The 24,378-nt window shown below is 42.3% G+C and overlaps 1 protein-coding gene across 1 annotated transcript in view; it reads left to right on the forward strand.

Annotated features, from left to right (window-relative positions):
- The window catches only part of LOC118218881 (NLR family CARD domain-containing protein 3-like), a 159,616-nt gene extending 136,988 nt beyond the window's left edge, over nt 1-22,628 (forward strand). Inside the window, exons 13-15 of the mRNA XM_035401607.1 lie at nt 19,158-19,208; nt 21,720-21,766; nt 22,003-22,628. Coding sequence (XP_035257498.1) covers nt 19,158-19,208; nt 21,720-21,766; nt 22,003-22,628 — 724 coding nt within the window. The remainder of the gene's footprint in view (nt 1-19,157; nt 19,209-21,719; nt 21,767-22,002) is intronic.
- The last annotated feature ends 1,750 nt before the right edge of the window (nt 22,629-24,378 follow it).

Genomic DNA, 24,378 nt, shown 5'->3' on the forward strand with positions numbered 1-24,378 from the left:
TCCCTAAAAAACATAAATCAGGAGCAAAAGCTGCATTTCGAATATAGGCTTTAGACCTGCTGCTTGTTGTATTCTAAAGTATCTTTTCCTGTTCTGGCCTTCCTACAAGAGAAAACATGAGACATTGCAGGCATTTAGCAGTCACTCTTATTCAGAGCGACTTACACAACTTTTTACACAGCATTTACATTGCTTCCTTTTATACAGCTGGATATGAACTGAAGCAATGCAGGTTAAGTACCTTGCTCAAGGGTACAACAGCAGTGTCCTACCTGGGATTCAGACCTCTGACGAGACCAGCTTTTTACCCATTATACTACACTCCCACCCATAATAAAGCAAGGCTTTGTTTCCATGGCTCTGATACAGCAACCCACTTCACGTGTTTATTTCACACTGAGACAGCACACCTCTTCAGGTGTTTATTTCACACTGATACAGAAAAACTATTCATGTTTATTTCACACTGAGACAGCACACCTCTTCATGTGTTTATTTCAGTCTCTCCTGCGCACTCTGATGAAGCTGAAGAAGACTGAAAAGTTGAAACTGTTTCAGAGCCATCTGAGTCAGGGTTGCCCAGAATGCCTTAATAGTAGAAGAACAGAAGATCCTTCTGTACTGGATCCGTTTATGAAGATGAAGGAATTGTTCAAGAGTCATCAAATTGCTGATTACCCAGAATGCACTGAGAGAGAGCAGGAGGATCCTGAGGCCCTGTACATAGTTGAGAAGATGCTGGAGACCTGTGGCATTGAGAGGTCTCTGAAGATCACACTCCATATCCTGAGGAACATGAAGAAGAAGGATGTCACTGACCCACTGGAGAGAGATGAGCAGCACAGTAAGAATTTTCTCTCATTGCTGCTGTGGCCAATAGAATGCTGAAATGAGTTTAGCCAACAAATATAACAGAGTACAAAATAATAGAGTACTGATTTATAGTATTCACACTTTGATAATAGTGTTTTACATCAACAGTCTTGCATATAAAAAACATCACACACAACATGTACAGGAAGGCATTTCAATTCAAATATAGCATCCAGCAGTAATAATGGGGGCAATCAAATGCACATGAGATTAAATGTTTCCGAAAGACTTTAAAACCAGGAGCCTTGGGATCAAAAGCCAGTTACTAAACCACTGTCCCATCAGACTGACTGCCCTGAGGTTTTATCCTGGATTAAAGAGCACCGATCATAATAATTATAAGATAATTAAATTACTGCATGACCCATGAAGACCATATTTGCCATAAAGACACATCATACTATGAATAATTAAGAAATTGAATGTTGAAATGGAAATGAATCCTTTTTATGTTTTCATTGTTGTGTGTACAACAGTTTGTGAGAAGTGTGAAACACTACTAGAGGTATGGGCAACACTTTACTTGAAGGTGCAGTTATAGCATATAGGGCATATCTTCATGATACATAACAAGTAAACCTTGCCTGTTAATTTCACAATGTGTCCTCATGATACAGAATTATTTCATATTAACAGAAGAGATATAACACGGCTGGCCTTGTTTCGCATGTGTAGTCAAAAATATTATTAACTGTTCCATGTTTCCTACATTGGGGTTAATCAGTAATAACCTCTTGTTACCAAATTAGTTACAATTTAACTACATAGGTATAGCTACAACTTAATGTGCAACACTCTCAGAGCTGTGTAAAACATTGTGAAAACTGCATAAGTATTTTTTGTCTATTTCTGTTATTTTAAACATTGGTTCTCATATTTCCTCTCCTCAGATGAATTCAAAGAAAGAGCCCAGCAGGTACTGAAAACTCATCTGAAGAAGAAGTTTGAATGCATATTTGAAGGTTTAGCAAAGCAGGGCCACCAGACCCTCCTCAATGAGATCTATACAGAGCTCTACATCACCGAGGGGGGAAGTAGGGGGGTCAATGATGAACATGAGATCAGACAGATTGAGATAGCATCGAAGAGACAAACCACACATGAGCCTGCAGTCATCTGCAATGACATCTTTAAGCCTTCACCTGGACAAGAGAAACCAATCAGAACGGTGCTTACAAAGGGCATCGCTGGCATTGGGAAAACCGTCTCTGTGCAGAAGTTCATTCTGGACTGGGCAGATGGAAAAGCCAATCAGCACATTGATTTCATCTTCACTCTTCCTTTCCGAGATCTGAATCTGAAAAAGGAGAAAGAATTTAGTCTCATGAAACTTCTGCAGCACTACTATCCACAACTGAAAGAGATCAAAAGTTTTGAAGATGATGAAGTCAAAGTTGTGTTCATCTTTGATGGTCTGGATGAGTGTCGACTTCCTCTAAATTTCCAAAGCAATGAGATTTGCTGTGATATAACAGAGTCATCATCAGTGGATGTGCTGCTGACCAACCTCATTAAGGGGAATCTGCTTCCCTCTGCCCTCCTCTGGATCACCTCCCGGCCAGCAGCAGCCAATCAGATCCCTCCTGAGTGCGTCCACCAGGTGACAGAAGTACGAGGATTCAATGACCCACAGAAGGAGGAGTACTTCAGGAAGAGAATCAGAGATCGGAACAAGGCCAGCAAAATTATCTCACACATAAAGTCATCCAGGAGTCTCTACATCATGTGTCACATACCAGTCTTCTGCTGGATTTCTGCTACTGTTCTGGAGACAATGTTGGATAAAGTGAGTGGAGACCTGCCCAAAACTCTGACTGAAATGTACACACACTTCCTGCTCATTCAGACTAATGTGAAGAATGAGAAGTATCATGGTACCAATGAGACAACCCCAAAGAAAATGTCAGCATCAAATACAGAAATCATCCTGAGACTGGGGCAGCTGGCTTTACTACAGCTGTTAAAGGGCAATCTGATATTCTATGAAGAGGACCTGAGAGAGATGGGCATTGATGTCAGTGAAGCTTCAGTGTACTCTGGGGTGTGCACAGAGATCTTTAAAGAGGAGTGTGGGTTGGGTGAGGAGAAGGTCTACTGCTTTGTGCATCTGAGCATTCAGGAGTATCTGGCTGCCTTGTTTGTGTTTCATTCATGTGTGAATGAGAACAGGAATGTACTCAGAGCAGAAGAATCAAAACCTCGCAGTGACAGAGTGCAGCTGTCTGAGTTACACAGGACTGCAGTGGATCAGGCCTTAGCGAGTAAGAATGGACACCTGGACCTTTTCCTCAGATTCCTTCTAGGCCTCTCTGTGGACTGCATTCAGACTCTATTAGGAGGAATACTGACAAAGACAGGAAACAGTTCAAAGAGCATTAAGGAAACAGTCCAGTACATTAGGAGAAAGATCGAAGAGGAATCTTCAGCAGAAAGGACCATCAATCTGTTCCACTGTCTCAATGAACTGAATGACAACTCTCTAGTGGAGGAAATCAAGAAGTTCCAGAGATCAGGAGAACTCTCTAATGAAAAGCTGGAACCACACCAATGTTCAGCCCTGGCCTTTGTGTTACTGATGTCAGAGGAGATCCTAGATGAGTTTGAATTGAAGACCTACAAAACATCAGCAGCAGGTCATCAGAGACTGCTACCAGTAGTCGGGAACTGCAGGAAGGCCATGTGAGTATTATGTAATTATTAAAGCAGATAATGACAGAATGTTTTTATAAACACTTCATAGTTAAAGTGAAAATAGAATACAATAAAATTGTGAGGCAAGTGAGAACTATGATTTTTGAGTCAAGCTATTTTAACAGATTGTGCCCTCATTTAATGAATACAGACGTACCATCAAATGTAAAAAATGTATCCAACATGTAAAATGTATTTCATTAGATTCAATTTACATATTATCATTAAAGATACCAGTTATTAAATACATCATGAATTCCTTGTTAGGCAAACCAATGTAATGGATCAATAATGGTCCAAACATACAACTCGCAGATTTAAATGAAGAGACGGTATTTTATGTTACAGTATTAAGACGAACATATTCCCCATCTAATAAAAAAATACAAGCTACACTTCCTTTACACAAAATTAGACAGACACAGAAAATAGGGGAACCCACCTGCCGTGGGCAGGCACCGGTTTGTTATGGAAAATCAACAGTGGCAGGAGGCGGGGGTGCCCAGCTGGTCTAGTTGGTCTAGGGCTGGAGCTTCGGGCCGGGGGTGGGGGGGTGGGGGGCGTGCTCAGAAAACTTGGGCTAGAGCTCCAGGCAGGTGCCCAGAGCCGAGGAAGACAAGAAAAAAAACGTTGTCGGCGGTTCAAATGGTAGAATAGCAAGCAGAGCAGAAGAAACAGAGGTGCCCACGTGCGATAAGGAAAACCCCGGCAGAATAAGGCTATGGCAGCATAGCTAAGGGAAACAGAGGCAGGGGCCAACGCAGCCATGAGGGCAGGCTTGAGACAGTCATCACCAGACCATGACCAGTTCAGCTTAACACAGCACTACCAATGATGATCCAGTGACAGCACTAACCGCTCAGTCTGCCAGAGACTCTATAGCTATGCCCACCACCCAATCCTGCCCCTCAAATATAAGAGAGACTAAAAATATATGTTTTGAGCCTAGCTTTAAATAAGGTGATAGTGTCTGCGCCCCGAACATGGGCAGGCAACTTGTTCCACAGGAGGGGAGCACGACAGGAGAAGGCTCTACCACCTATGGTACTTTTAGATATTCTATGAATAACAAGGAGGCCTGCACCCTGCGAACAGAGTGTTCGTGAGGGAATATAAGGAAGAAGTAAATAATTTAAGTACAAAGGGGCAAGCCCATGTAAGGCCTTAAAGGTAAGAAGTAGTATCTTGTAGTCTATTCGGAATTTAACTGGCAACCAGTGAAGTGATGCTAACGCTGGGCTGATGTGCTCAAATCTCCTTGTTCTAGTGCGAATACGAGCTGCTGCATTTTGAATTAGCTGGAGCCCTTCAGAGAGGAATTTGCAAATCCAGAGAAAAGAGCATCACAGTAATCTAATCTTGAAGTAACAAAAGCATGAACTAGCTTTTCTGCATCATGTAAGGATAGTATTTTCTGAATTTTTGAGATGTTTCTCAAGTGATGAAAAGCAACCCTGAACCAAGAGAGTGTCTGTCCAAGGAGGCCTACAAGATTTTCAAGTCTATCCAGAAGGATGAGGTGACCAACTGTGTCAAATACCGCAAGTCTAAAAGCACAGGTACAGAGATGCAGCCATGGTCGGAAGCGAGGAGTAGGTCGTTGAGTACTTTGCACCAGGGCTGTTTCAGTGCTTTGAGAGGGTTTAAAACCAGATTGAAAAACTTCCAATATATGATTGGAGTGAAAAAATGAACCAAGTTGTTTTGAAATGGCCCTTTCTAGTATTTTAGAAAGAAAGGGAGGTTCGAGATAAGCCTGTAGTTAGACAGGTCATTCACATCCAGGTTTGGCTTCTTAAGAAGGGGTTTGGATGGCTGCAAGTTTAAGAGTCTGTGGTATGTGTCCAGATGCTAAAGACACATTGACAATATGTAACATTGGTGTTCCAATCACTGGTAATAGCTCCTTGAAATGCTTCGTAGGGATAGGGTCTAGAAGACCCATCATAGATAATATGTGAGTGGGAGATGACCAGAGAGAGCCTGCTCAGTCTGTCCCCCTCTTATGTTGTTCATGAAGATGAGATATTTTTTCAACATTATGATTAATGTAATGCTGGGTTTGGTTTGGGAGAGGCAAGTGTGGTTATGAATGAAATGTTTGTGTTACTGTATTGTGAGATTAGGTCAGGCAGTAAATGCGCCATGTTACAAGGCCAGTAGTGCCACCCTGGTCTGCTTTATTCTGGTGTAGGCTGACCCAGAATCCAATAGTGCTTGTAGACAGAGTGAAAACAGGAAGGTAGAGGAATTGTAGGATATAATGGGTGTCAGGGTGAGGTCTTCTCAGGGGACTGTTAAAGTGCCTGTTTTTGAGGTAATTCTATGGCTTATCTCAGGCTAAAGTCTGACCTGTATAAGGATTCTGAAGTTAACTAAACTCTGGAAAAAGTTCAATGGTGTCTCCTTGGACAGCACCATCAAATGTATCACTATTCCAACAAAATGAACTCAAAGGGATCATTAACAGTTCCTACATAGCTTTGGTTTCACTACCTGGTTATATGTAACACCAGCAGAACAGATGCACTGCACTACATGGTTATATATAACCTCAGCAAAACAGACAGACTGCACTACAGTACCTGGTTATGTGTGAACAGATCACTTTTTTGCATTCTTGTTTCTAAAGTGAATCTGGCTTTTGTATTGTGCTGGCTGTGTGTTGGCTTGCAATACTGTGGGTAGTTAGTCACAGTTACCAGCATAAGTAAAGAAGCAGAGCCTAACTCACTATCCACTCAGAGATTTTATTTCTGAGTTATTTCTTGCATCTTCACTTTTGGTTGTATCTGTGCCAAATGCCAGGAGAAAGGGGGCCATTTGGGTAAGAATTTAATCTGTAGAACTGTCAGAGTTCTGTCCAACAAGACGTCTAATTCTCAGGCCTAAAGTGCTGCTGTTGGAGAGTGTAGCAAAGAACTTCCTCAGAGCATCACAAACTGAAAATCCTCTATATCACTCTTCATCACTCGCGATTACTGTTACATTGCACATATCAGATTTTACAGTATGTTGCGCTATTTAATCATGTAATAATATATAAACCCTTCTTTGCAGACTGAACTACTGTGACCTCACAGAGAAGTCCTGTGAAATTGTGGCCTCAGCTCTTCAGTCATTGAACTCACCCCTGAGAGATCTGGACCTCAGCAACAATAACCTGGGAGATTCAGGAGTGAAGCTGCTCTGTGCTGCACTGATGAGTCCAGACTGTAAACTACAGACACTGAGGTGAGTTGTGCTGTGTACTGTGTGACCTTAATTAAATAGAAATAGTGATTATGGATCTGTGCAGTGAAATATAGGGTTGAACAGAGAGCTGAACCTGAAGAATCTCTTGTAGTTCACTTTGTTGATCCCCTTTATGAATTTAAAAGACTCAATCAAATAACCATGCGTCTACTTTTACTAAGCTTGAAGAAGTTAAGCATCTGAAGTCTTTCCTCAAAACTTTTATCTTTCATACCAGGAACCAGTTTGGTTTCCCTTCTTTCAGCCTTTTCCAGATCCTCTATATCTTTCTTGTAGTACAGTCCCCAGAACTGCACACAATTCTGTAAGTGTGGTCTGACAAAGGTATTGTATAAAATAAGTATAACTTCCTTGGATTTACAGGGCTCCAGACTAACTTTTTACATTGGTTGCACTGGTGCGCCTAACTTTTTCATTTAGGTGCACCAGCACATAATTTAGTTAGACCCAAAATTTTCCACCGCCCCTTTTGGCACCGTAATAATACATTTTAAGTGTTACCTTTTTTGTCAGTTCCCATACACATTGGTAATTTCTTAACACATTATGTAAATGATTGTAAACAGGAATAAAGGGCAGATAAATGTTTTTTCTTTATTTAAATCACAGCACAAACAAGAAATGGCAATAACCTCAATTGTTTAAAAAATAAACTTGAAAAGTGCTGATGTTTAAAGTGCTTGACAAACTCAAATAAATTAATCAAAGTCAAATAACTCAAATAAAAGTGTGCGCTGCTCCCGGAGGGGTACAGGGCACGGTTTCACACACACACACTAGTGATGCGCGGATCGGCTCTGACGTCATCCGAATCCGCATGTACGCAGTCATCCACCCGCCACCCACCCGAACAAATTATTTTATCTGACTTAGAGACCCGCACCCGATCACACATTACCGCTATTTCTCATTATTTCGCAGCTGTTGCATATGACTACCCAGCACTTGACTCGTCATTCACTAAATCGCTCCCACACTGAACTTTTATGCCCTTCCTTTTATTAATTCTCCTTTTTTAATTTTCTCTCAGATCTTTTTTGCCTCCATTGCTGCTTAAGACAAATGGACGCCGCAATTGGCGCAATGAGAGTCTAGTCTGCTAATTCACGCCTGACGAAAAATGAAGCTTAAAATATGTTCACATTTTAGAGAATGTAATTCATATTTTCCTCATTAATGATGTATTATTTCACCCACCCGTAACCCATCCGCTATTAATCAGAATGTTAATTTTAATGACTCGGCCCACCCGATCCGCAGATTAACCGTGGTGCCCGCGGATATAACTGCGATCCGCACATCACTAATACACACATGCCTTATTTTTTTCCCCACCCGCATTCAGCGAAGAAGAATATCAGGGTCAGAGCCAATCAGAGGCAGAGTAGGGGCGGGTCTTCGCAGAATGTGGGTGGGAGAAAGACCAGAGACAGAGACAGACCTGCTAAATGTCAGGTGCACCAGTGCGACCAATGAAAATGTTTAGTCGCACTTGACAGATTTTCGGTCGCATGTGCAACCAAAATGGTCGCACTCTGGAGCCTTGATTTATACTCACTACTATCCCAGCATCCTGTTGGCTTTTTTACTGCAACAGCACAGTGCCTGGAACCTGAAAGGTTTTGATCAACTATTACTCCCAAAATTGAGCACATTCCAAAGTCGTTCTTCCCGAAGTTGGGGCGACATGGCTCAAAAGGTAAGAGAGATTGTCTGGCAGTCGGTGGGTTGCCGGTTCAAACCCCGCCCTGGGCGTGTCGAAGTGTCCTTGAGCAAGACACCTAAATCCCTAACTGCTCTGGCAAATGAGAGGCATCAATTGTAAAGTGCTTTGGATAAAAGCGCTATATAAATGCAGTCCATTTACCATAAAGTAATCTAGCCTGATGTTTTTATTTCCCACATGTAGAACTTTACATTGAGCTGTATTGAGTTTCATTTGCCAGGTTTCCACCGACTTCTGGATTCACTTCTGTCATATATTGCAGTCTTCATCCATCCCCATTATTCACTACCTGCTCTGCACTCTAATGAAATCCATACTTACACTAGAGCTACCGCGGTTACTGCATTACCGCGGAAACGCAATAACGTGTTGACGACAGGGAAACTTAATGCTACAGGGCGTAGGTGGCTTCCTGCCCTAGCCACGTACGATTTTGAAGTAAAATATCGCCCTGAGAAGGTCAATGTTGAGGCTGATTTGCTTTCCCGAAACTGGACACTGAGACGTGGAGAATCCTTTCACAGGTTGATGTGAAGGCGATTTGTGGTCGTGTGCATGTGCAGGAGTCTAGTGACAGTGATGTGCACTTGGTAGACAAACTAGGTGTTCCAGCAGGTGTTCCTGAGCTGTATGCTTTTGCAACTCATCTCAATTTGGGTCAGCTAGAACAGTTCACCCGAGAAGACCTGCGAAAAGCGCAGCTAGAGGACAGTGTTCTCTGAGTAGTTAGAGAGGCTTTGAACACAGGCCAGTGGCCGGCAAACTAGAGCTGCCGCGGTTACTGCATTACCGTGGTAACGCAATCACGTCACATCCACCGCAGAGTCAAGCTGATCACTGCTTCACCACTGGGTTTTGTTTTTTTCCCGTTTATTTTAGGCCAATTGTTTATGTTCCAATTTTTACTTGTAAAAGTTGTGATCTGAAATAAATGCAATGCAATTTTTAAAATAATTATAATTATAATTGTGTAGCCTATTTTCTTCACTCCATGTGTTCGAAAGTTTTCACTCACAGTTGCGCAGTTAACGTTCTGATCGGAGAAAGTGTCACCCAGAACGTGCTTTGAAACTGTTGGCTATGGAAAGTTTTTGCTTCAAATTAGGCTAAAAACATGGATCGTGTAGCGAAACCCAACGTTACTTCTCCTGTTTGGGAACATTTTGGCTTTGAGCCCGATGAAGATGGAAAGCCAAAGAATTTGGATGAGGCAGTGTGCCGCATTTGCAGCAAGAAAATCAACGTCATGCGAGGAAACAGAACAAATCTAGCATCGCATCTTAGGACCACTCATCGTCCGTTATACGATGCAATGAAAGGCACCCCATCTACCTCGGGAGGTACCGGCTCGGCACTACGTCAGTTAGGAGTCTCAGAGGCATTTGCCAGAGTGACTAAATACAACCGGGACAGCAACAAGTGGCGAGCACTTACAACAACTGTAACAAAGTGTTTGGTTGTGGAGATGGTGCCCTTCCGGACTGTAGGAAAGCCATCATTCCGAGCTATGCTTCAGTCCTTCGACAAGCAGTATGAACTGCCGGGCAGAACCTATTTTTCGGAAACAGCCATTCCAGAAACGTACTTGAAAGTAAAAAACGAAATCGTAGCTGGAGGTTTTAAATTATAATTTTTTATGGCGGTTACCGCAACGGTTTGAATGGCTTCGCTAATTTTTGCGGTAAGGAAATAAATCAATACCGCGGCAGCTCTAACTTATACCCCACTCTCTTTCTCATGCTGACCTTGTGATGAAGATGAGTTGTACTCATTCACATTACACACCTGTGTGTGCTACATGGTTGTGGCGTTTCTGAAGATATTGAGCATAAATCAGATATTATTACTGTTGGTAAATCAACTATTGGTCGATAAGGTATGTGTGTACATCTTAGGGAAGAGTGTCAATCTGATCAACATGCAAACTGCTGTTTAGGTGCAATGTTGCATCACTTAGTTTTGTCACTCTTCTGTGGTTCCAATCCAAAGCTAAAGTCTGGATTTCAGAACATTTAAATTCTACAGCAGTTGGCTTTACTTATCTTGCTAGGCAGAGGGTAGAGGTTGCACAGGGTCATTATATAGCAGAAACACAAGTAGACTCCTTACTGCTAAATAGAGCACTGGGTCATTATATAGCAGGAACACAAGGAGACTCCTCACTGCTATATAGAGCACAGGGTCATTATATAGCAGGAACACAAGGAGACTCCTCACTGCTATATAGAGCACAGGGTCATTATATAGCAGGAACACAAGGAGAATCCACTACTGTGCTATATAGAGCACAGGGTTATTATATGCACCTTTAGCTGCTCCAAACAAAACTGGCACCAACCCACCATACTGTCCATAGCCCAGCTCCCAAACACCATCTAAAAACACCCTCCCCTAGGCCTGGAAGCTAGGCCTCTTATAGAGCCCATGATTAGGTAATGGGCCACAGCTGATGTGATTGCAATGAACCACAGCTGCAGCTATACCCGTCTGTAGGGCCGATGCTGCCCCCTGGTGGACAGCACCCCAATTCACTTCCTGGCATCACATGTTAAACAGGCAAGAGCTTTGAGGATATGCTGTGGGGCACTCAGAACAACACCAATTAATGCATTACTAATGAGATGGGAGAAATACCACTGAGGCATAGATGGGTAAAACTTGCTCTGCATAACTGGATTAAGTTTAAATGATCTAGTGTAGATCACCCTGCTAAGCATCCTATTGAGGACACATGGGAAGTGGACATGCAAGGGCAGAAAGAGGAGAAATGCTCTTATTAATTGTGCAAGTATGCAATGGGGAAAGCTACAATAAGAGGGGAAAAGACATGGCTCCTTCAACCTGCTGGTCTGTCATCTCCCCATGGCTTCTTCTGGATCCTGTAATAGACCTAGCTGTATTAGGAAAGAACAGAACTGACACAGAGGGCCTCTTACAGTAAGTTCAGCTGAAGCACAGCTGCAGCAAGTGTGGGGTGGATATCTGCAGATCCTCAGTATCACTCTTCATCACTCAACATGATTACTGTAACATTGCACATATCACATTTTACAGGATATTGCTCTATTTAAAAATACAATAATATATCAACTCTCTTTTGCAGACTGAACGGCTGTGACCTCACAGAGATGTCCTGTGAAATTGTGGCCTCTGCTCTTCAGTCATCAAACTCAACCCTGAGAGATCTGGACCTCAGCTACAATAACCTGGGAGATTCAGGAGTGAAGCTGCTCTGTGCTGCACTGATGAGTCCAAACTGTAAACTACAGAGACTGGGGTGAGTAGTGCTGTGTACTGTGTGACCTTAACTAAATAGAATTAGTGATTATGGCTCTGTGCAGTGAAATATATGAAGTGCTTTCTCTCTGTTTACTCCTGTGTCCACCAGCATTCTTTCTTTGTCCACATTGTTCTCATCCCTCTCTTCTAACTGCTTTAGCACAACAAAGAAAAGCAGGATAAACCCTCATGAGTCTTAGGGTTGCCAGGTTTGTGGTTCTTGACCAGAATGTAAGTTTTCAGTGGAGTCTGTAGTATCAGGTCACAGGTGATGACTGAATGCTGAATGCATGATTGACATTGTGAAATATGGACCACTTCAGTTCAGTAATATGTTTCAAGTCGATCATAACATAACAAAAATGACATAACATAACATAATGATGAGAATAGGCCATTCAGCCCGACATGCTCACCGTTTTACTACCTACCACTAGTGCTAGGTTTACCTACAAACTAGATAGTATCCAGCATCGTATCAAGCCCGGTCTTGACAACCCCCAGAGTTTCTGCCTCTACTACATGACATGCGCCAAGCTATTCTACACAGTGACTACTCTCTGTGTGAAAAATACTTCCTAACGTCGGTGTGGAATTTACCTTTTGCTAATTTCCTTTTATGCCCCCTCGTCATACTAACAGAGCTGAACCTGAAGAATCTCTTGTAGTTCACTTTGTTGATCCCCTTTATGAATTTAAAAGACTCAATCAAATAACCCTGAGTCTACTTTTACTAAGCTTGAAGAAGTTAAGCATCTGAAGTCTTTCCTCAAAACTTTTATCTTTCATACCAGGAACCAGTTTGGTTTCCCTTATTTCAACCTTTTCCAGATCCTCTATATCTTTCTTGTAGTACAGTCCCCAGAACTGCACACAGTTCACTAAGTGTGGTCTGACAAAGGTATTGTATAAAATAAGTATAACTTCCTTGGATTTACAGGGCTCCAGACTAACTTTTTACATTGGATGCACTGGTGCGCCTAACTTTTTCATTTAGGTGCAGCAGCACATAATTTAGTTAGACCCAAAATTTTCACCTGCGCCTTTTGGCGCCGATAATAATACATTTTAAGTGTTACCTTTTTTGTCAGTTCCCTTACACATTGGTAATTTCTTAACACATTATGTAAATGATTGTAAACAGGAATAAAGGTGCAGATAAATGTTTTTTCTTTATTTAAATGACAGCACAAACAAGAAATGGCAATAACCTCAATTGTTTAAAAAATAAACTTAAAAAGTGCTGATGTTTAAAGTGCTTGACAAACTCAAATAAATAAATCAAACTCAAATAACTCAAATAAAAGTGTGCGCTGCTCCCGGAGGAGTACAGGGCGCGGTTTCACACACACACACACACTAGTGATGCGCGGATCGGCTCTGACGTCATCCGAATCCGCATGTACGCATAAATCATCCACCCGCCACCCACCCGAACAAATTATTTTATCTGATTTAGAGACCCGCACCCGATCACACATTACCGCTATTTCTCATTATTTCGCAGCTGTTGCATATGACATACCCAGCACTTGACTCGTCATTCACTAAATCGCTCCCACATGGAACTTTTCTGCCCTTCCTTTTTTTAATTCTCCTTTTTTAAATTTTCTCTCGGATCTTTTTTGCCTCCATTGCTGCTTAAGACAAATGGACGCCGCAATTGGCGCAACGAGAGTCTAGTCTGCTAATTCACGCCTGACGAAAAATGAAGCTTAAAATATGTTCACATTTTAGAGAATGTAATTAATATTTTCCTCATTAATGATGTATTATTTCACCCACCTACAACCCATCCGCTATTAATCAGAATGTTAATTTTTATGACTCGGCCCACCCGATCCGCAGATTAACCGTGGTGCCCGCGGATATAACTGCGATCCGCACATCACTAATACACACATGCCTTATTTTTTCCCCACCCGCATTCAGCGAAGAAGAATATCAGGGTCAGAGCCAATCAGAGGCAGAGTAGGGGCGGGTCTTCGCAGAATGCGGGTGGGGGAAAAAAATAACACACACACAGACAGACCTGCTAAATGTCAGGTCCACCGGTGTGACTAATGAAAATGTTCAGTCGCACTTGACAGATTTTTGGTCGCATGTTCAACCAAAATGGTCGCACTCTGGAGCCTTGATGTATACTCACTACTATCCCAGCATCCTGTTGGCTTTTTTACTGCAACAGCACAGTACCTAGAACCTGAAAGGATTTGATCAACTATTACTCCCAAAATTGAGCACATTCCAATGTCGTTCCTCCCATAAAGTAATCTAGCCTGATGTTTTTATTTCCCACATGTAGAACTTTACATTGAGCTGTATTGAGTTTCATTTGCCAGGTTTCCACCGACTTCTGGATTCACTTCTGTCACATATTGCAGTCTTCATCCATCCCCATTATTCACTACCTGCTCTGCACTCTAATGAAATCCATACTTATACTAGAGCTACCGCGGTTACTGCATTACCGCGGTAACGCAATCACGTGTTGACGACAGGGAAACTTAATGCTACAGGGCATAGGTGGCTTGCTGCCCTAGCCACATACGATTTTGAAGTAAAATATCGCCCTGAGAAGGTCAATGTCGAGGCTGATTTGCTTTCCCGAGACTGGACACTGAGACGTGGAGAAACCTTTCACAGGGTGATGTGAAGGCGATTTGTGGTCGTGTGCATGTGCAGGAGTCTAGTGACAGTGATGTGCACTTGGCAGACAAACTAGGTGTTCCAGCAGAAGGTGTTCCTGAGCTGTATGCTTTTGCAACTCATCTCAATTTGGGTCAACTAGAACAGTTCACCCGAGAAGACCTGCAAGAAGCGCAGCTAGAGGACAGTGTTCTCAGAGTAGTTAGAGAGGCTTTGAACACAGGTCAGTGGCCGGCAAACTAGAGCTGCCGCGGTTACTGCATTACCGTGGTGACGCAATCACATCACGTCCACCGCAGAGTCAAGCTGATCACCGCTTCACCGCTGGGTTTTGTTTTTTCCCGTTTATTTTAGGCCAATTGTTTATGTTCCAAGTTTTACTTGTAAAAGTTGTGATCTGAAATAAATGCAATGCAATTTTTAAAATAATTATAATTATAATTGTGTAGCCTATTTTCTTCACTCCATGTGTTCAAAAGTTTACACTCACAGTTGCGCAGTTAACGTTCTGATCGGAGAAAGTGTCACCCAGAACGTGCTTTGAAACTGTTGGCTACAGAAAGTTTTCGCTTCAAATTAGGATAAAAACATGGATCTTGTAGCGAAACCCAACGTTACTTCTCCTGTTTGGGAACATTTTGGCTTTGAGCCCGATGAAGATGGAAAGCTAAAGAATTTGGATGAGGCAGTGTGCCGCATTTGCAGCAGGAAAATCAACGTCATGCGAGGAACCAGGACAAATCTAGCATTGCCTCTTAGGACCACTCATCGTCCGTTATACGATGCAATGAAAGGCACCCCATCTACCTCGGGAGGTACCGGCTCGGCACTACGTCAGGTAGGAGTCTCAGAGGCATTTGCCAGAGTGACTAAATACAACTGGGACAGCAACAAGTGGCGAGCACTTACAGCAACTGTAACAAAGTATTTGGTTGTGGAGATGGTGCCCTTCCGGACTGTAGGAAAGCCATCAGTCCGAGCTATGCTTCAGTCCTTCGACAAGCAGCATGAACTGCCGGGCAGAACCTATTTCTCGGAAACAGCCATTCCAGAAATGTACTTGAAAGTAAAAAACGAAATCGTAGCTGGAGGTTTTAAATTATAATTTTTTATGGCGGTTACCGCAACGGTTTGAATGGCTTCGCTAATTTTTGCAGTAAGGAAATAAATCAATACCGCGGCAGCTCTAACTTATACCCCACTCTCTTTCTCATGCTGACCTTGTGATGAAGATGAGTTGTACTCCTTCATCATTACACACCTGTGTGTGCTACAGGGTTGTGGCGTTTCTGAAGATATTGAGCATAAAATCAGATATTATTACTGTTGGTAAAATCAACTATTGGTCGATAGGGTATGTGTGTACATCTTCGGGAAGAGGGTCAATCTGATCAACGTGCAAACTGCTGTTTAGGTGCAATGTTACATCACTTAGTTTTGTCACTCTTCTGTGGTTCCAGTCCAAAGCTAAAGTCTGGATTTCAGAACATTTAAATTCTACAGCAGTTGGCTTTACTTATCTTGCTAGGCAGAAGGTAGAGGTTGCGCAGGGTCATTATATAGCAGAAACACAAGGAGACTCCTCACTGCTATATAGAGCACAGGGTCATTATATAGCAGAAACACAAGGAGACTCCTCACTGCTATATAGAGCACAGGGTCATTATATAGCAGGAACCAAAGGAGACTCCTCACTGCTATACAGAGCACAGGGTCATTATATAGCAGGAACACAAGGAGACTCATCACTGCTATATAGAGCACAGGGTCATTATTACTGTCCATAGCCACGCTCCCAAACACCATCTAAAAGCACCCTCCCCTAGGCCTGGAAGCTAGGCCTCTTATAGAGCCCATGGTTAGGTAATGGGCCACAGCTGCAGCAATACCTCTCTGTAGGGCCGATGCTGCCCCCTGGTGGACAGCACCCCAATTCCTTTCCTGGCAAGTTAAACAGGCAAAAGCTTTGAGGATATGCTGTGGGGCACTCAGAACAACACCAATTAATGCATTACTAATGAGATGGGAGAAATACCACTGAGGCATAGATGGGTAAAACTTGCTTCGCATAAGTGTATTAAGTTTAAATGATCTAGTGTAGATCACCCTGCTAAGCATCCTGTTGAGAACTCATGGGAAGTGGACATGCAAGGGATTAATTCTTAAGTAATTGTGCTAACATGATGAGCAGACAAGCCAACTAATAAATAACTCTCCAGTGCTTCCTCAGGCAGTATGTGAGAAGGGCATCCAATTGATCTGGCGTAATCTGAATTATGGAGTGAAACATTCAGGCGAAGAGCCACTTCCTCCAAATGGCTGAACACTACAGGGTCAATCTCTGTGATGCAGCTACCTGGAACAAACTGTCAAAGCATCCACACAAAAGAGCACATAATGAGGACTAGCATTTTCAGCTAGGTCAGCCAGGCTCAAGCCTCTGGCTATCTCTTGCCTGTATAGGAAACAACAGTTTTCCTATTTGGCTCAATTCTGAAAATATAACTAGAACTAGATTAATCATTTTAATACAAACCATTCACACCTACATCCTAATTATGATTTAATACCATAATGGAATTTCTGGGTCATGCCATTCAGAAACTGACTTGGCGAGCTAACCTAAGTTTAATACCTTTAAAGGTTCACACAAAGTAAGGTAACTCAATACAGTTTGATGTTTTAGGATTCAAACACTGTTTCTAATCTATCTGTTGATTACATTTAAATGTTTTTCATAGCCTATTGCCAACTGGTGAAAACTTATCACGATACTGTACATTTGTAGTGTAGTCAGGTTATCCACTAGGTGGAGCCCTAGGCTTTTCGAAACAGGATATACCAACCAATGTAAGACGTCAGTGAGGTAGTGAGGTAGCTTGTTCAGGTGATTGAGTGCAGCCGTGCTGTATGTATGCCACAGTTATTTAAGCTCCAAAGTAAAGTTTATCATAAACTCTTCTATGTGGTCCTGTTCTTTTCCCTTCTTAAGTTATCCCAGCATTATTCTGCAGTTCCCGTTGAATGTCTTCCCTTTTCAGTCCTGTTATGTTCCCTTGCTCTGTGAGTCTGCGTGCATGTCTTAATCCTGCAGGTGGAGCTGATTGCTCTATCAAAAATATGCAATCTGTTAGTCACGAAAAGACTGTTTACGATTACATACATTTGGATCTTTGATATGCACACACATTACAGCACCCAAAAAATACTTATGGTAAAACAATGTGCTTACATATCACCAAAACAAACTTTTATTTGGCAATATCTCCCAAAATGTTTATCAAAATCCCTTACCTTTCGTTGGAGAGAAAGCAAGGGTCATTCTGAGTGTTTATCCTGAAATACGTCACTCAAGCTGCACCACCTAACCAAAAAAATAAAATCTGTGTTACGTTTTGCCCTGCTCTGCCCTACTAACGTAAATGTGGTAAAAAGCAACCGGTGTTGAAGCAAGGCATGTACAGTGAATCTACGTACTCTGGTATCGATCAACCAATGGAAATATTGTGACACTATGACATATTTTCATTGACAGCCCCCTCATTAACATATGGATGAAAAAATACAGAAATAAATACAGAAATATATATATATATATACAGGCATAAATTAATCAAAACATAAATAAGGATATAAATATATACAGAAATAAATGAATCAAGCAATAAATAAATATGGAAATGAACATCCACAGAAATGAATGAATCAAGAAATAAATATGGAAATAAATGCAAATACTCATTTGTCAGATTTTGTCTATTAATTTATTTGTACATTCATTCATTTTTACATTTTATTGCTTTTGTATTTATTTATACATTAATTCATTTATTGAGTCATTTATTTATTTATTATTTTTACATTTTTGGTCCTCCATATACCTGTAGTACCAGTCAATGGCAATAATCAGTTGTGGTGTTTCTCTGCAGCCAGCAGATGGCGCTGCAGTGTATTTCATTTGCCGCCTTGGTTACATTATTAGATGAAGATTGAATGTTTTTAAAATATAAAGATGTTTGTAGACTGAAGGTGAGGTAAAGTACACCATAGTGATCATACTAGTGCAGTTTCTTGTGTTAGCAAATGAAATATGTTTGCAATCATGTTGTTTGCCATGAGATATCATCGCAACATGGAACAGTTTTGTTAATGAAATCCTTGCAGGAGGCCCCCAACTTTGAGTTGAATTGGCTCCTTATTTTTAGTTATTTTTTGTTAATTGAGCCAAGTGATAACCTTTTTTTTGTGGATTAGTCAGAATACTTTATGAACATAATTAATATAAACTGTTCCTGTTTTGTGTGTACTGTGTACATCCCAGGAATGCATGTACTGTACAAATAGGAAATTCCACATTTATCTGCTGCCAAGGTGCACAGTGTGACAATCAGCAGTGAATTTCAATTGTGTGTGTGTTTGTGTGTGGTTGTATGTGTGTGTGTCTGTGTGGTGTGTGTGTGTGTGTGCGCATGTGTGTTGTGTGTTTGTGTGTGTGTGTGTGTGTACATGTGCATGTTTGTGTGTGTGTGTGTGTGTGTGTGTGTGTGTGGTCTCTCCACAGGCTGGGTTGGTGCAATCTCACAGAGGGCTGCTGTGATGTTCTGGCCTCAGTCCTGCATTCTCCTCACTCAGAGCTGAGAGATCTGGAGCTCAGAGACAATGAGCTGCAGGATTCAGGAGTGAGAGCGCTCTCTGCTGTACTCGAGGACCCACACTGTAAAGTGCAGAGACTGGGGTGAGTACAAACACAAACCCCTTCAATCAAAAAGGGTTCCAATGTGATACAACACAGCACTAATATTAATAATGACTAAATATAGCACTGATATTACTAATGTTTTTAATGTTAAAATAGACAAGAGAGTTATTTTTCTTCACAGAAATAAAGCAACATTTTCCTGTTCTTCCTCTTGGTAGAAACACATTTTAAATCTGACATCAGTTGGAATAAACATATTTTTGAGAAGCGTCAAATCGGTTCTATTCATACATTCTTCAAAATTATGAACATTAATTGAATCTGTTCAAATTTAGTTCAAATTTCTTAAATAGGCATGATTAATTCCAGAGCCCTGTTATTTTATATTGAGCTGTAGATGGGGTTTGACACACACAGCCCTGTTAGTTTATATTAATGTGTGTAAGGGGTGTAACACACTGCTATGTGTTTGACACACACAGCCCTGTTAGTTTATATTCATGTGTGTAAGGTGTGTAACACACTGCTATGTGTCTGACACACACAGCCCTGTCAGTTTATATTCATGTGTGTAAGGTGTGTAACACACTGCTATATGTTTGACACACACAGCCCTGTTAGTTTATATTAATGTGTGTAAGGTGTGTAACACACTGCTATGTGTTTGACACACACAGCCCTGTTAATTTATATGAATGTGTGTAAGGTGTATAACACACTGCTATGTGTTTGATACACACAGCCCTTTTAGTTTATGTTAATGTGTGTAAGGTGTGTAACACACTGATATGTGTTTTGAGACACACAGCCCTGTTAGTTTATTTTAATGTGTGTAAGGTGTGTAACACACTGCTATGTGTTTGACACACACAGCCCTGTTAGTTTATATTAATGTGTGTAAGGTGTGTAACACACTACTATGTGTTTGACACACATAGCCCTGTTAGTTTATATTATTGTGTGTAAGGTGTGTAACACACTGCTATCTGTTTGACGCACACAGCCCTGTTAGTTTATATTATTGTGTGTAAGGTGTGTAACACACTGCTATGCGTTTGACACACACAGTCCTGTTAGTTTATATTAATGTGCTGTAAAGTAGCACACTGCTATGCATCTGACACACACAGCCCTGTTAGTTTATTTTAATGTTCTGTAAGGTGTGTAACACACTGCTATGTGTTTGACTCACACAGCCCTGTTAGTTTATATTAATGTGTGTAAGGTGTGTAACACACTGCTATGTGTCTGACACACACAGCCCTGTTAGTTTATATTCATGTGTGTAAGGTGTGTAACACACTGCTATGTGTTTGACACACACAGCCCTGTTAGTTTATATTAATGTGTGTAAGGTGTGTAACACACTGCTATGCGTTTGACACACACAGTCCTGTTAGTTTATATTAATGTGCTGTAAAGTAGCACACTGCTATGCATCTGACACACACAGCCCTGTTAGTTTATATTCATGTGTGTAAGGTGTGTAACACACTGCTATGTGTTTGATACGCACAGCCCTGTTAGTTTATATTAATGTGTGTACGGTGTGTAACACACTGCTATGTGTTAGACACACACAGCCCTGTTAGTTTATATTAATGTGTGTAAGGTGTGTAACACACTGATATGTGTTTTGAGAGACACAGCCCTGTTAGTTTATATTAATGTGTGTAAGGTGTGTAACACACTGCTATGTGTTTGACACACACAGCCCTGTTAGTTTATATTAATGTGTATACAGTGTGTAACACACTGCTATGTGTTTGACACACACAGCCCTGTTAGTTTATATTAATGCATGTAAGGTGTGTGTGTCCTCTCTGCAGGCTGTCAGGCTGTAGAGTCACACAGAGTGGCTGTGATTCTCTGGCTTCAGCTCTGTGTTCAAACCCCTCACACCTGAGAGAGCTGGACCTGAGATACAATCACCCAGGAGACTCAGGAGTGAGAGCGCTGTCTGCTGCTAAACTGGACACACTCACACTGCTGTAAGTACAGAGAGTTTCCACAATGCACCTCACACACACACACATACACACGCACACTCACACTGCTGTAAGTACAGAGAGTTTCCATAGTGCACCTCACACACACACACACAAAAGGAGTTGGGGGGGGGGGGGGGCATGGAGGGCACTGTACAAACCAGCGTTACTCAAGAGAGTTGGGGATCTCCTGTGGAGGGTGCTGCATGGGATCACTGCAGTAAATAAGATATGGTTGTTGTAGTTAGGGGTTTGATCAGGGACACAGTGATGGTGGAGTTTCAGTATTACAAAGCAATGGAGAACCTGAGTGTGTTTCAGAGTGTGTGTGTTATAAGGGTGTTTTATGTTCAGTGGAGGGAGGGGAGCTGTTTTTGCACATGGAGCAGTGTGAGTGAATGGGATAAGTTTCCTTTCTGACAGATTTGTGTTTTTTTCATATGATCGTGGCTTTGTGTTTTATTGTGCCTTTGTTTTTATATATGTGATGTCATTGGTGTGTTAAGAGTGGAAATAAAGGATGGTTAAAATTCAGAATTCTGTTCTGCTGTTTTTACAGTGTGGACCATGGAGGAGAGAACAGGACCAAACCAGGACCCAGGAAATGTGAGTCTGTATCGACAGAACACTTTGCATAGATACACACTCTGCTGTGTGTGTATGTGTGTGTGTGTGTGAGAGAGAGAGAGACTTCTCTCTTACACACATAAACACACAAACAGAAACACACACGTACACAAACACACACACACAGGTACTATGACAGTCCTTTCTCTCTCACACACATAATAAGGTGAATATTAATAATGATAATTAATCTCATGTATGTCTCTGGTGTGCAGATGGCTGTCAGCTCACACTGGATCCAAACACAGCGAACAGAGAGCTGTCTCTGTCTGAGGGGAACAGGAGGGTGACACACACACCGGGGAGAGAGGAGCCATATCCTGATCATCCAGAGAGATTTGAGGACCGGCCCCAGGTTGTGTGCAGAGAGAGTGTGTGTGAGCGCTGTTACTGGGAGGCTGAGTTCAGTGTGTCTGAGAGGGGAGGGGTTTATATAGCAGTGACAGATAAAGGAATCAGCAGGAAAGGAGAGGGTTCTGACTGTTTGTTTGGATGGAATAAAAACTCCTGGAGTCTGCGGTGCTTTGATGATTACGGTTGCTCTGATAAACTCAGTCACTCTGTCTGGCACAATAAGAACCAAACAGACCTACCTGCCCCCCCCTCCCCCTACCGCAGAGCAGGAGTGTGTGATGATGATGATGATGGTAGAGGAGTGTGTGTGTACAGGGTAGGAGTGTGTGTGGACCGTCCGGCCGGCACTCTGTCCTTCTACAGCGTCTCTGACTCTGACACACTGACCCTCCTGCACAGATTCCACACACACTTCACTCAACACCAACCCCTCTGTGCTGGATTTGGAGTGTATGACGCCTCAGTGTCCCTCTGCCAACTGGAGTAGAGACACACACACGCACGCGCGCGCGCATACACAAATATGCACATGCACACACACACACGCATACACACACACACGTGCGCATACACACTCGCACACATGCACGCACACACAAATACATACATTTATGTACACACACACCACATTCATATACCCACTCACACACACACCACACACACTCATATACACATACACACACACACTCAGATACACATAGACACATACACCCACATACACACATCCACACACACACATACATTCACACACACCCTTGCTTTCTCACACTCATGCACACGCACTCACAAATACACACACTGATGTACACTCATGCACACGCACTCACACACCTACGCACGCACACACTCGTGCACACACACTCACACTCTTGCACACACATACACACGCTCTCACACCCAATCACACACATGCACACACACACCTACACACATGAACACACACAATCTCTTGCACACACGAACAAACACATTCACCAGTGCACTCTCACACGCACACACACATGCATACATACGTACACACGCTCATAACCGTATGCACACACATACTTTATCTCTCTTTCATACTCTCACACACACACACATATTCACATCCACACACATTCACACAAACGCACGCACACACACACAAACTCATGCACTCACACACACACACACACATGCCTGCAGAGACACAAACATGTGTGAACACACACACTCCTCAGTGTCCTTCTGCTAACTGGAGTAGAGACACATACACATGTGCGCACACACACACATGCATACACACACATGTGTGCATACACGCTCCAACGCATGCACACACACACACAGACATATATATATATACACACTCTCATGTACAGATACACACACTCAATCACACACTCACACATATATATATATATACACACTCATATGCACCTAGACTCAGACACATGCACTCACACATCTACACACACTCTCGCACAACCAGTCACACACACACCCTCTCTCTCTCACATACACTCCATCACACACACACACCCTCTCACACACCCAGTTACACAAACACCCCCTCTCTCTCTCACATACACTCCATCACACATACACATACTCTCACACACACCCTTTCTCTCTCAGTCGTGCACACGCACTCACAAATACATGCACTCATGTTTACTCATGCACACGCACACACACACCTATACACGCACACTCTCACACCCAGTCACTCACACACACGTACACACGGACACACACAATCTCATGCACAGACACACACGCGCATGCAAACATACACACGCTCATACCTGTATGCACACACACACACAATTTTTCTCTCACTCACACACTCACATACAGTATACGGACACACACATTCACACGCACACACACTCATGCACTCACACACAAACATAAACGCGTCAACACTCACACACTCTCATTCCCATACGCACGCACGCACACACATGTATAAACACACACATTCTCTTACCCATACGCACACACACACATACTCATGCACTCGCACATGCACACACATGCATACACATACATGCGTGCACACACCATATACACATGTATACACAAACATTCTGACACCCATACACACACACACACACACACACGTGTAAACACACACATACACATACATACACTCATTCTCTTGCACACACACACTCTAATATACAGTCACACACACATTCACACAAACGCACGCACACACACTATCTCTTACCCATACACACACACAATCCGGGCACACACATACTCATGCA

Source organism: Anguilla anguilla, chromosome 19 (assembly GCF_013347855.1).
Source record: "Anguilla anguilla isolate fAngAng1 chromosome 19, fAngAng1.pri, whole genome shotgun sequence".
Lineage (NCBI taxonomy): Eukaryota > Metazoa > Chordata > Actinopteri > Anguilliformes > Anguillidae > Anguilla > Anguilla anguilla.